Genomic DNA, 13426 nt, shown 5'->3' on the forward strand with positions numbered 1-13426 from the left:
GGGCGGGGTGCGACGGCGGGGGCACCCCCCCCCCGGGACCCGCCGGCCCCTGCCGGCCCCCGCCGGGACCGATCGCCCCCTGCCGGCCCCCCCCGGGACCGATCGCCCCCTGCCGGACCCCCCCCCCCCCCCGGGACCGATCGCCCCCTGCCGGCCCCCGTTCCCGCGCTGCCGGGACCAGCCCCGCACGGCGCAGTGCCCCGCGCCCTCCCCGCGCCTGAGGCCCAGCCGCTGCCGTCCCGCGCCCGGGGAGGCCCCCGTTTTGCTGGGAGCCGAGGCGTGGTGCTCCGGCTCCCGGGGCGGCCCCCGAGGGCTGCTCGGTCCCTGGGCTGATGCAGGTAAGGCCGAGGGCTGGCTGCAGCGCGGGTCCCTTGCGCTGGTTTCTGTGGACGTTCCTCCGAAAAAAGATGAGCTGAGCAAAGCGACCAGCTCTGAGCCTTCAAGGCCCCAGAAAGATTGCCACACGTGTGAAATGAGACTGACCCGGTCTTCTCTGAACAATTGTTATTTAATCAAAAAAGCCCAGAAACTGCATCATTAGTATGCTCTATTTATAGGAATGAAAGGACAGAAGATGTACAGTTCGAAGCTACATCTGTAGATGATCTTATATACTGCAGTATAGTTATAACGACATGGGACAGCAAGTAGTCACCTCACAACAGTACACATGAGTGATTAGACTTACAAAGGAAATATTTACAAACTTACATTTACAAAAACAACATTGTGTGCATACAAAATGAAACTCGCAATAAAACTGAAGGTACATTTAAGGCAGACCAGCAATACACTGAAATAATTAAGGCTGTGGAATTACTTTGCACCTTGAAAAACGCTGAGCTGTTAGCAATACTGTTTCTTTTTTCCTCCTTCAGTTGATTGTTGCAAAGATTGAAAAGCATCAATATTTCCCAACTGTTTGCTCTTATCTCAGGTTGGTTGGTTTGTTTTTTTTTTCACTTTCTATTGCATTTGCCTTCCAAAAGTTATCAGCAAATTGACCTCAGTGGCAGAGCAACACTGAACAGTTTGGTAGAAAGAGAAGTAAAAGCACCAGCATCAGAAGTAGGACATGAAGGTGACATATGGCTTGAGTAGAGAAAATGTTAGTTTTTCACTAGCTCCATAATAAAGACTACAGTTACAGTGAATATTCAGCATCCTGACGCTATGGTAACACTCACCACTACACAGATCCCAGAATGAAAATTGATCACTTGATGGCAGCGTGCAGTCAGCCTAGTAAAATGGGATTTGATTTTGTTTCCTAGGGAAAGCACCATTTTCTGATGGGACATGAAAGAATGAGCTGGAAAATCCAAGCCCGGTGTTAGAGGAGAATTTACCTCTGCAGTGAAAGCAGACACTGCAAGGTGGCCAAACAAAACCAGGTGCTTAGCTTAGCCCTGTGAGCATTAATTATCTGTTAGACCTTTGTCTATACAGACTACCCTTTACATCTGTCTCAGAAGTTTGTATTATCCCAGGTCACTTGATGCAGTCCCCTCATTGCAAGGGTATTAACATATGGTTATATATAGTCCGGTCGTAATGTGCGGTTCTGCATTTAGTCTTTATTCATGGTATTTGTAACAAAGGCCTAAGAGCATCATCAGAAATGCTAATGAACTCCACTGAAGCCACAGAACTCATACAGGCCGGCTGAGAACTAAGCTGTCTCAGCTTAGTTTAACTTAGTTTAAAAGTAAAATGTTTGTAAAGATAAATGTTACTGAAAAAAAAATAGAGTCATTTAAAATCAAAGGGCAGTAAGACTAAACAAGGCTTGTGGGTACAAGTAGGAAGAGAGAAATGTTATAAATTTTAAAGCCTGGATTGCTTTAAAATATTAAAGTCTAAAACCCTGGACTGGCTGTGTGTCATCCCTGTATTAACACGCGTAGGGGCTTGGTAGCTTGGTGCGGAGGGGGGATCTCCCACAGAGCAGCAAGCGCTTGGGATGGCTGATGGGAGGTGACAATGTTTTCCTGTTCAATGGTTGAGTGAAACGGCCTGGCCTGGTGGCTCCAAGTGGAGCAGAGAGTGAGAGAGGCGAGTTAGTTTCTCATTGCTATGTGTGTTCATTAAATGTAGCCATCTTAAATAACAAGCGCCGCGTGTCACCGTGCCCTCCGGGCTCTGTTTCACTGGCGCCTTTGCTGCTGCCTTCCTCAGGCCTGTCACCCAGCCCAGTGCCGGAGGACACTGTGAGCTTTGCGTGACATCAAGCGTACTCTGATGTCAGCGCAGGGTAAGAGCACCGTGAAGATGTCTGAGAGTGGTGGCTGTGTGCATAGCGCCAGTCTGCACCGAGCTCGTGGTGCTCTGTCGCTAGTGTTGCTGTTGGTCATTCTAGCTGGTGTGAGGCTGCCGCGGAAGCTAGAGGGTGCAGCTACCATCACGCCTTCATTCTGCTGTCTTGGGAATACCCTGAGTGGTAAAGCTGCAGGCAGAAATCGTCCCCTTGGAGTCAGTTGCTCTCTAAGGAGCTTTGTAAAGGCGTAACAGAGTGTTATGAGAAACTGTTTCCCCATGATTGTTACAGGCAATATTGCATGCACAAAAAAGTCCCGCAGTTGGAGAATGCTGCAAAGGGGTTTGGCTGCGGTGCAAATGGGGTTGGCTGTGGTGTTTCTCATCCAGTGGCCTCACTCCAGGTCCACTTACTGAGCTTCGGTAATCTCTTTACAACAGAGTTACAGTTTACAACAGAGTTACAGGACACAGATTGGCTGCAAAAGACCTCGAGAGATTAAGGTCAGAATACTTCCTCTGTATTTATCATATGGCAGCATTTCATGTCAACTTGATATTATTCAGGCAAAAGAAATCTTTGAGGTAAAATACAAGAATTGTTGATAATCACAAACATATCTGGAAGTACTACCAGGTTCAAGTTTTCCTGAACGTGCTGTAAGAATAGCGGTGCCCAGAAAGAGGAGTTCTCTAACACGAATATGGAAAAAGCAGAACCATAAAGGAAAGCAACCCCGTAACATTCAAAATCTTCAGAGTTTAGCACTTCCAGCTCTCCATTGATGAGGAATCTCTTTTCTGAATCAGAGCACCAATACCTAAACATGTATCCTCTTTCAGCCTTTTGGGGTTTTTTTTCTGTTATTTGATAGCAATGAGAGGCTTAGATATTCCCTTAAACAATCCAGCTTTTCCTCCCTGTGCGTCCAAAGTGTCTGCTGTTGCAGTTTGAGATGAGAATGCAGGAGGCAGGAAAATAAAATGATAAATAACTCCATATTTCATGTGATACATGAGAATTCGTTTGTATTAATGCCAGGCAGAAAGACTGTGGATTAAACTGTACCCACATGCCTAATAAAAGCTGTGGGTTTTATAAACCTCACTTCCATAAATATTTTTTTAAGGGCAGCACAATCACAGTGCAAAGAGCCAGCTTTGACAAATAGGAAGAAGTACAAACAGTCCTCTAGTGAGAAAGTACCTGAGGCTGGTGCTAATTAAAGACACCCCTTGATGCCTGCTGTCTGAAGAAGTTTCGGTTGCTAAGAAATCACGTACTTCGCACTCTTGCTCAGGATGAGAGTCTGGTCTTTTTCTAAGAGGTCCTGCTGGATTGCTTAGAAAATTAGCTGCTGCACTACAGAGGGGAACTGAGATAGGTTCCAGCTGATCCAGAAGGTTTAGCCTTCTGTGAACATGGTCTCTTTCAAGCCTTTCCACAAATTCCTCCTGTACTAGATTTCTCTCCATCAGCCACACAGCCTTGTATGCTGTTTCTGACTCTGCTCAGGCACCCAGGCTCACCCTTCTGACTGTGGCTCCTCGACCTCAAGGCCTGTTCTTGTATTGCATGCGCGCAGTGCTGACCGTTGGGGTTTTTTTGCTGTGCCTCCTCCACTAGCAAAATACTGACCACTCCAGCATACTGATAGAGCAAGCACAAAGGGAAGGGCCAGGTCTCCTACCTGCCGTGAAACTGAGCTTGGAGGTGGATCAAGAAAAGGGCTAGCAGAGCCCTGAGAATTTAACAGTACTTGCAGAGTAGCTCCACCACCTGCTGGCAGAGACAGCTTTTACTCCTGCAAATATATTGCAGGCTTACAGTGCAGTTACTTGGATGGTAAATGACATTTTACTTTTGCCCTTACAAGAGAGTCTATACTGAGCACACGTGGTCAGATCCAGCCCTTTTCCTTAGGAAAACCTTTGGTAATGACTGACGTTTCCCATTACAGGCAGAGCAAGGGCATTCAGCAGTGAGACAAAGTCCTTGCATCCTAGTGGGACAAAAAAAATCTCTTTGATCGTCACCCTACAAGGCTGTAGAGTTTTATGGTACGGCAGCAGGATGGGAAGCACCAGCCGGGGAGGTGTTTCCCCTCACAGTCCCACTGCGAAAGAGGAAGATTTGGCCAGCCTATGAACTGCTGAATTGTTGATGCAGGCTCCCTGTGTTGGTTATACTTAAGGCTGGCTCCGTCACTGTAACATAAATTTGATGGTGTTGCAACTTGGCTTGCAAGAGAGAAATGTTTTAGATGTGAATATTTTTTATTTTATTACAAATTAGGCTTTGGACATGAAAATATCCTCATGAATGCTTTGGTGATGAGGTGCCTAATAGCGGCTGAGAGATATTTACAAGTTTGGAAAAGAAACAAATGACATACTTTAAACACTGAAAACAATTTTCAAGCTGTAAGCACAAGGATGAACTCACCACTCCCACTGCACTCTGAGAGGCTTAGATGGACTTTGGGCCAAGCAATTCTGAAGCTAGGAATGGAACGGGATCCTTTATATATATATATTTTTTTATATATGATACAATATATGTATACTGAAAACCTGTGATAGAAAAAAATTGTCTTAATCATCTACTTTACAGATACTGCAAAAATTGGACAGAGCCTTTTCTCGATGCACAGGTTTCGCAAAAGGTTTCTGTACAGTGTGTATAAAATGCTTTTAAAAAACCCATTATAGTCCCATTGTGCTTAGTCAAAACCAGCTGTATGCTCCAGTGAATTCATTGCCTTATTCATAGCTCCGAAAGGTACTGCATGTTGACTTGACACTGCAGAAAGCCCAAGGATTAATGGGGGATTTTGGTCTGAGCACTACCACGCAAAGAGAGTGTATCTAAGCCACCCCACCGCAGGAGATGATCCAGCAGTGGTCAAGCCTGATCTTGCATGTCCTACGCAGGCAAAGTGCCCACTGAAATCATGGCAGACCCAGGCATATGGGGCGTGCAAAATCTGTTAAACTGCAGCAGGCTTGCAATGATTTCAGCAAAAACTGACTTCAGTCCAGTCCTGCAGTACGTGCTAAGGTCAGCCTAGTCTCATTCCCCCCCACTATCCTACTCCTAATCTCTCATATATTTTGAAGTCCATTCAGCAAGATCAAGAAGATTTCTTATAAGGCTGCCTCACAAAGATTAAGGCAACTGCAATTTTGGCTCTTGTTTCCAGTTGGTGTTTGCTTCCCGCAGTCCTTTTTGGCGGTAGATGTGCCAATACCACGTGTCCCAAGAGGAGCCCGCCAAGGGGAGGGAGCAGGTACCTGCCGCTGTTACCTGCTCTACTTTGGTCCCGAGGAACTGGGCAGGTACTACCACCTCTGCCATGATTTGTACCCTGCAGCTGGGGAAGCCACGTGAAATGCAAACGCTGAGTACGGGACTATGTACAGACAGATCTGCTTTGCGCCTGCTCGCTCCCTGCGCCTTGCCTCAGGACCACCGGTGTAGGACCCCAGGGATGGAGGCATTACGTGCCTGGGTTCAGCCTGCTCATCAGGAAACTCTTGACACTGGGAACCGGGTGCACGTCATACTGGTGCCTGCGGCGCTCGATGAAGGAAGCCAAGCGGGAGGTATCTAGTGGGATCTTGGAATAGCTGCCGTTGTGTGGCTGCAGCCACGGATGCTGTAAACAAGTGGCTGCCGTCGGCCTTCTCCTGAAGTCTTCCTGGAGGATAACATTGATGAAATCCCTGGCAGCATGACTCACATTGGAGAAGTACTCTGGCGGGAAGCTGAAATCTACTCTACACACATTGATACAAGTCTCTTCTTTGCTTTCATCCAGGAACGGAGAGACACCACTTAACATGACGTAGGTGAGGACCCCAATGCTCCAGATATCTGTGCTCAAGGAGACAGGAAGGCCTTGGATAACTTCAGGAGCTGCAAATTCCGGGTTTCCGAGGAGGTGGTGGACATGGTAATGACCTGTGATCTGAACTGCATCTTCCAAATCAATGATCTTGACACGAGGTACTGGGATTCTTAAATCAATTAGTAGATTTTCTGGCTGTTCAAAAGATAATAAAAACTTAATTATATTATATTTTTGCAAATAAAATATGCAGATTTCATTTAGGTTTAATAGCTAATCAAAACTTGCATTTAATCAGATGCGCGAGGTACAGATCAGGAGAATGCATGACAAGGAACCAGCTCAGCTGATGTTTACACTGCTGTAAGTTCAGATCGATGCTGAAATTGCAATGACAATATCCTCTTTTGCATTAGGGCACCACACTGGGATTTTGCACTTTGACCCAAATACTCACAGTTTATTTTCCCAAACTAATCTCTACAGATTAAGAGCACTGACAGATTTTTGAATTTTGATAAGACTTGTATATCTTTGATCAGTTTATTTAGATTCCATTTGTTTACATGACAACTGGATACATAAATGTGCATAACTTGTAGCAGAAATGTTCTTCATGAAGTAAATATTCAACTTTGCTGCGAGTACCACGTATCCTGGGAGGCACTCTGGTGCGTGCCGTTATTGTTGCTGTCAGTTGACACGGATGGAGCTGCCAGCTCCCTTATAAACACCAGCACACAGTCATGCCTTCCAAGCCAGAGTGCGATTATATTTCATCCCAGTTGGTTTTCCCTCTGTTTTACCAACTCTTTCAGTATTTAAAATCTCTCTCTCTCAGTGGGAGATGCTGAGCATTGCCTATACACTTTGCTCCAGGGACTTAACATGGATTTTCCTTCCTTTGTTGCCTCTGAGATGATTTCTGAGTTTACTTCTTGCATGCTCTCTAGAATCCCTTTTCTATCCCATAGCCCCTCATCCTCATGCATATTTTACTGCTGCCTCATGACTATATATATACAAAGCAAAGTTCACTACACTGCTGTTCAAATCTCTGCTTGATCTTCTCTTGTGCAGTCTACATCAACAAAATCAACACGTTCTTGAACAGGATCCTGGGACAAGACAGTCCATGGCTAGGTGTGCTCTTGCTACCAGTGCATCTCCTGCTTCCCACTTAGCAACGGAAGGTGCTTTATATAGCATCCCTCATTCAGGAGAACTGTAAATAGGGCACAGAAATTTGGCTTCCCACCTTGTTTCTGGGAAGTATCTTATGATCAAATAGATAATTCAGTGCAGTTTCTTACCTCCAAGTGATACCTACTTTTTGACAGGTCCTATAAATACAGCAGAAAATACAAACAATCCTACTGAAAGAAACCAGGATGATTTAGCCTTTTGGGACTAATGTTCACATAAGGTACTGTACAAAAGGAATCTTTATTTTGTAGTGGTAGTAGGCAGCAGAAGAATGAAAGCATCACTTCATCTGACATGCCTGGGGGTTGGAGAGTTGAGAAGAGACCTTGGAGCTGGATTGTCCACTATACAAGAAAGTTAAATTCATCTCTCATTCTCCATTTTTAATTGGCATTTAAGTCTGCAAAAAAATTATAGATTATCTGATACCTCTGGCAACCAGAATCAATGTTGCAGATCACAAAACTCAAAACAATTGATCATAACTTCAATCGCTAATTCTCTGTCATCTACGATAACAGGCATGTTGGCGAGGACAGCAGTACAATGCCAAATCCAGGACAGTACAGTGCCTCCTACCATGTGCGCTAACAAAAGGAGGTATGAGCTGTGCTAGTCTAATTGAGCATGACATTAGAGAATGCCTAAATTTCTTCTCCACAATGCAGCTTGTTCTTCCTCTGAACCTCCCTCTGGGTGTATTTCCCACCCAGTTCCCCTCTCAGGCTCTGCAGCACAATGCAGCATGCTGCTTTGCTTTGTGCCTGCAAGCCCTCCCCACCTCCTGCTGCCTTGCACCCTCCCCTCCCCTTGCTTTGGGCTCTCCAGGGCACTGCTGCGGGTGTGAGGGAGACATGCTCCTTCTGGCTTGCCTGCGCACAAGCCAGCTCTGCTCAGGAGGCTTGGTAGCTGAGTTGGTACAGGTGTGAGCCCAAACCATACCCCGTGGATTTATCTAACTCCCCTTCACTCAGGTGCTAGTGTCATCTCACTCTTATCTCAGACATCCTCCTCCTCCTTCATTAAATTCCTCTTCCAGAAAGCCCTTGGGAACAAACCACTGAATCAAGGAAATAGGTGCATCTCTTGTCTGAAAGAAGAAAAAGACCTTGCGCTGCAGGCCAGTAAGTCCTTTCTCTGGTCAATAGGTCTGAAAGATAGTGCTTGTCCATTTAGTGATCATCTCTTTTGTGTACAGACTGCACCTCCTCCCTGTCTGTGCAGCTGAGAACTCTCTGTACCAGGGCACTGAATAATAGCATCATTCTCCTTTTTCCTTACCTTTATGTCTAAGTGAGCCACTCTGCAATTGTGAAGATACTGCAAGGCTTCCATTGTGTCTCTTATATAGAAAGCGACTTTTTCCTCCATAAGTTCATCATGGTTCATTAGATAATCTAAGAGACGACCATCATCCATCCTACAAACAAATCAAACCCTGCACATTAAAGATCACATGGTACCTCTAGGAACAGTTAATATTTGAAAACAAAATTGCAGTGGAAACTTTGTGACCTAAAAATGGAGGAAAATAAAATGCAAGATCTGATGAGTATTTAATGATATCTCAGATCCTGCAGGCCATGCAAGTGGTAGGATGATTAATCCTCAGTTGTTATCTCCAGTCCTTGAAGATTTTAGCAACAGTCTCAAAGTAAACTAATTTGCTTAAGGATGGATTCAAGAGAGGCAATTCCTTTGAAAACAGATCCTCTTAATTACTTGGATTCATCTATCTATTTATAGAGCTGATTGCATAATGCAGAAAAAAAATCACTGACATGTTCAGCTGTTAATATGTTCTGTGGGAAAACTAACCCAATAAAAGTTTTCCACCCAGTTTTATTTATCTGTGTAAAAAACCCAAGCAAATAGCCCAAATATACTTTGTTGGATATACTGTAACAAAGGAGCAGTTTGGATTTTGGTTGCGATTTCCTCTTATGGGGGCAAGCATAGTTGCTACACAGCTCTTTTCACGAGGGAATATTAGAACAATGTAGGCTTCAATCTAGCTGAAACACATTTACTTGAATATAAAAAGTGGACAAAACTGCCCAAATAAATCTGATACTATTCAATGGGACAAACTAACTGCTGACACAATTACCCAAGCTTCACCGGAGTAGGAAGCAGTTTTATTTGTCCTCTGAACCTTATTTACTGTAAAGAAAAGGCAGCGGAAGCTGTGCAGAAAACGTCTATTTCATTTGATGTCACAATCAATAAAAAACAAGACGACAAAATCTTTGCCCTGCTGAAGTCAGAGCAAATTTTATCCTTGTCTTTAACAGGGCTGTGATTCCTACCCAGACACCTGAATTCAAGCTCCACGTACTTACAGTTCCAAAACTAAGATGTAAGAAGTAGGAGACTCGTAGGTATCGTGGATAGTGATGTACTGAGGATGCTGTAAGTGCTGTAACAAAGCTGCTTCATGTGCTGCCTGCTCTTTCTTTTTCATTTTTTTACTTATGAATTTTACAGCAACATCTTTCCGGGTGGCTTTGTGAACGCATTTCTTTACTATGGAGAATCGGCCCCTGAAATAAAAAAAAAAAACACCAACCCCACAAAAAATGAGAAATGAAGGGGTTTCATGAATAAATCACGCCTAGTTTTCAGTGCAATAAAAGACTGATTTTTGAAGTGTTATTTGATTCAGACGTTAATATTTCACCGGGAATCACATTTAGCTAGTTGTTCACAACCTTTTCCAACAAAGAGCCTCCGTCTCTCACCCTGGATGTAGAGATTCTTTGGGGACTAGCAAACACTGAGAGCAAGCGATGTCGCTTTGCTTTGCGCAGCCATACTGATGTTCTCTAACAATCTCCCCTGGGTTCAATTTGCTGCCACTTTTACAGGTTCTATCTCTTTTTTCAGCTGCGGGTCTCCCTTCTCCAGTTGCTTTAACAAAGAGCCCAAACTTTCTCAGCCAACTAAAAGAAAAGCCTTGTTAAATAATCTCTAACCTATTATTTTGCCTCACTGTTCCAGGCACACAGGAAGAAATTAAGAAAAAAGCCGACAGGAGAGCATTTAGGGAACTCATACAGAGTAGTGCCTACTACCATTCCTGGAAGTAAAACTACTCAGTGAAACAGTGTGCTGAACTTGGCCTCTTGTTAATACATTGGTCTTCTTTCTACAGAACCAGAGGAAACTCGTCCTTTCAGCCCAGAATTACTCACTTGTGATCTCTGAGCTGGAGAACTAACTGCATTAGCCTGAACTGTTTCCATGCCCTTTATCTGTTGTCTGCACGGAGCACCAAGGGCTGACAACGTATGCAGGGCCTATTTAGGTTCCTGTTCAACTGCCCGTCCCAATCAGCAAAGCGCTTCGGCATGTGATTTAAGTCAGTCACACACCTCATGTGCTTCAGCAAACTTGGTCTTTGAGGTTAAGCTTATCCAGACCCAGCAAACTGTCATGACTTCAAAAGCTCCAAATCAGAGATGTCAGAGGAGATACCAGCAAGAGCTAGTGGTGGTGCTCAGAAATTTGGCTGCCTAATGGTTCACAAGTTTGCCAGGCTGCAATTCTCGAATCACAACTGATCTTGAAAAACAGGATTTCATCCATATTTTAGCCAGTCTCTGTTTTAATCAGTACTTAACATGCTTTTGCAAGGAGCAGCAGCTTTCAAGCTAACTACCCTAAACTTTCCTCCAAGGAAAAAGCTTCAAGCCATTGTTTTGGTGTTTTATTGCAGTGATAAGCAGAGTTAATATTACCTCCCAATCTCATGCAGCTCTGCATAAGCGAGGTCAAAGTTTTCCTTCCATGAAATAGTGGCACCATCAGCAGCAGAGTCTTTGGGAGAACAAAGGACATTCAAGAAAGGATAAAATTAAATATAATTTCCTGTGGACTATAAACTGCATATTTTAAAATTATGGGAGACTATATTACTTAAAATAGCAAATATTACCACTAGGAGTCCAGTTTCATACTGCTCAGGCACAGCTCTGATGTGCCGCACCACTAAAAGCCAGAGCTCCCCAGAGGAAGGTGGGGATAAGGTGGATTCAAGTCTGTCCTTGCAATTTTGGGCTGAAAGGGGCCATGTGGACAGTCTAACGGCATGTCTGTGTGTAACTGGGAGGTAGAGCTATGCTGTGTGAGTGCTCATTTCATCCATCGCAGGCTATTCAAGCCAGTCACAGACATAGTTACACATTGGAGCTGCTAAAACATGGGGAAATGTGGGCTCTGCTCACAGCACCGTCATGAGTCGGCTGTACCCGATTCCTGCAGCACCGTGCGTTGGGGGCTTGCCTCCATTGCAGCCTTCCTATGCCGGCTGTGTTGCTCGAGGGGTTACCTTTTGCAAGCTGACTTGCAGACCCCATCTGGGCTTACCAGCAGAAGGCCTGGTGCTACCAACATTGTGGAAAGGCAGGGAATGCACTGTGGAGCCTGCTGCCCAGAGATGAAGACAAGAAATGGTCTTTGGATAGAAAGCAGGGAGCTGCTAGGAAACAGCAATAGCTTCTGTGACAGAGGGAGGCTGTGAGCCCTGCCGGAGGAGCAGACATGAAAAGCCTTTCTAGTGGCAGGAGCTGGCTCTGAGCATCTCCCAGGCTTTCTTTTGTACTCCTACCAGCTCCAGGATCAACGTTTTTATTGGGACCCATCAAAGCACAAGCCTGTCTCACCATACTGACTGCACAGGTGGACACCTGTGTGCATCGGCCCCTCCTCGCTGCGCCCCACTCACCGTACTCCGGGAGCCTTACAAATTCAGACGGGTCACTGGGCAAGCTGATCCCCCAGGGATTGCTGGCGCTCACTCGAAACTGATACTGGCAGCCTGGGGCCAAGTCCTCGATGACGAGGTACGTGTCCAAAGTTGAGGCTACTGACTGCTGCCAGACTTGCGAGCCTGCATTTTACAGTGGGAGAGGAGGACAGGTGAAGGAAACAGTCTCAGTACATGAACTCAGAGCAGAGGCTTTCTCTGCCCAACTCATGCAGTAGCCTGAGAGGTTAAAATCCCCAAGGTTTTTAAAAGGCAATGTTATAGCAGACTAATGTATTTCTGTTGAACCAGAACTGGACCATAGGAAACTATTTTGTGTTGCAGCCACCTTCCAATCTGGCTAAATGAGGAAACAAGGAAATGCCCCTGACTTGACCGATAGCGATGGAAAAACCACAGACCAGGAACAAGCTGATGTCTCCAGCAGTCTAGCCGTGGCTGTGTACTACAAGTGATGTCTCAGGGCAGCATGATAAGACAGGAATGGAAAGCTGGTTTGATGACAGCTCTGCTATGGGAGAATCGGTAGCAGAAATACTGCAAAAAAAATACAGACAAGGGAGTCCCAGGTGAAGCTGAGACAGGCTGTCAGTGCAATCATGGTGCTTTTGCAGATGGAGTCTTTCAGAAGACATGGTGGCTACACTGAAACCTGGAGCTGCAGGAGGAGAATCGGCTTTCTGAGGCTTAGTATGGGTTTTTTTGCCGATGAGCAGGATTGCAGCAAAGAAACGTATGACTCTGTCATACGTTTCTGCTCCTAAGAGAAACAAACCCAACCATTGCCTAACCTGTGGCATCCAAAGGAGCAATACTTTATTCATCTGCACGGGGTCACATAACAGAAAAGGACCCCTGGGACACTGAGCCCTGACACAGCCTATGATTTCTTTCAAGAATATATAAAATTTTATCTTATTTTATTAAGTTCAGGGCTTTTAACCTTTACATTATTTACCATGACCCATACATTTTGTGCACGCTGTGGGCAAATTCTGATTGCCAGGTCTTACAAGGTGAAGGTTGGTTTTACAGGGAAGAGTCAGTGATTCCTTTGGAGTGGAAGGAATACTGAAAATGGAAAACACTGCTACTTTTTTGCTGTTTTGGTGGCTGTTGTTAATAGAAGAGCTTTTATTCTTTCACAAAAATGCCAGTCACACTGATGGTACGGTGGGGGGGGGTCAAGGCAGAGTATTTGCTAAGCAAAGGTATTAATATGATGGAGTGATTAAGTTTGCATGTTTACTAACATGAGGTAGGGATTTTTGAAGGATGAAGGGGAAAAAACAGGCTACATACTTAAGGCAAGGTTTACTGCCCAAGGACCCTCACACCTTTGCAG

General features: G+C 45.0%; 1 protein-coding gene across 1 annotated transcript in view; it reads right to left on the minus strand.

Annotated features, from left to right (window-relative positions):
• Positions 1–5630: 5630 nt before the first annotated feature.
• The window catches only part of KALRN (kalirin RhoGEF kinase), a 519314-nt gene continuing 511518 nt past the window's right edge, over positions 5631–13426 (minus strand). The window contains exons 56-60 of the mRNA XM_075093010.1: positions 12040–12204; positions 11054–11132; positions 9656–9856; positions 8595–8733; positions 5631–6302 (exon numbers count right to left, since the gene is read on the minus strand). Of these exons, the coding sequence (XP_074949111.1) occupies positions 5757–6302; positions 8595–8733; positions 9656–9856; positions 11054–11132; positions 12040–12204 (1130 nt within the window). The 3' untranslated portion in view covers positions 5631–5756. The remainder of the gene's footprint in view (positions 6303–8594; positions 8734–9655; positions 9857–11053; positions 11133–12039; positions 12205–13426) is intronic.

This window comes from Phalacrocorax aristotelis, chromosome 5 (genome assembly GCF_949628215.1).
Source record: "Phalacrocorax aristotelis chromosome 5, bGulAri2.1, whole genome shotgun sequence".
Taxonomy (NCBI): domain Eukaryota; kingdom Metazoa; phylum Chordata; class Aves; order Suliformes; family Phalacrocoracidae; genus Phalacrocorax; species Phalacrocorax aristotelis.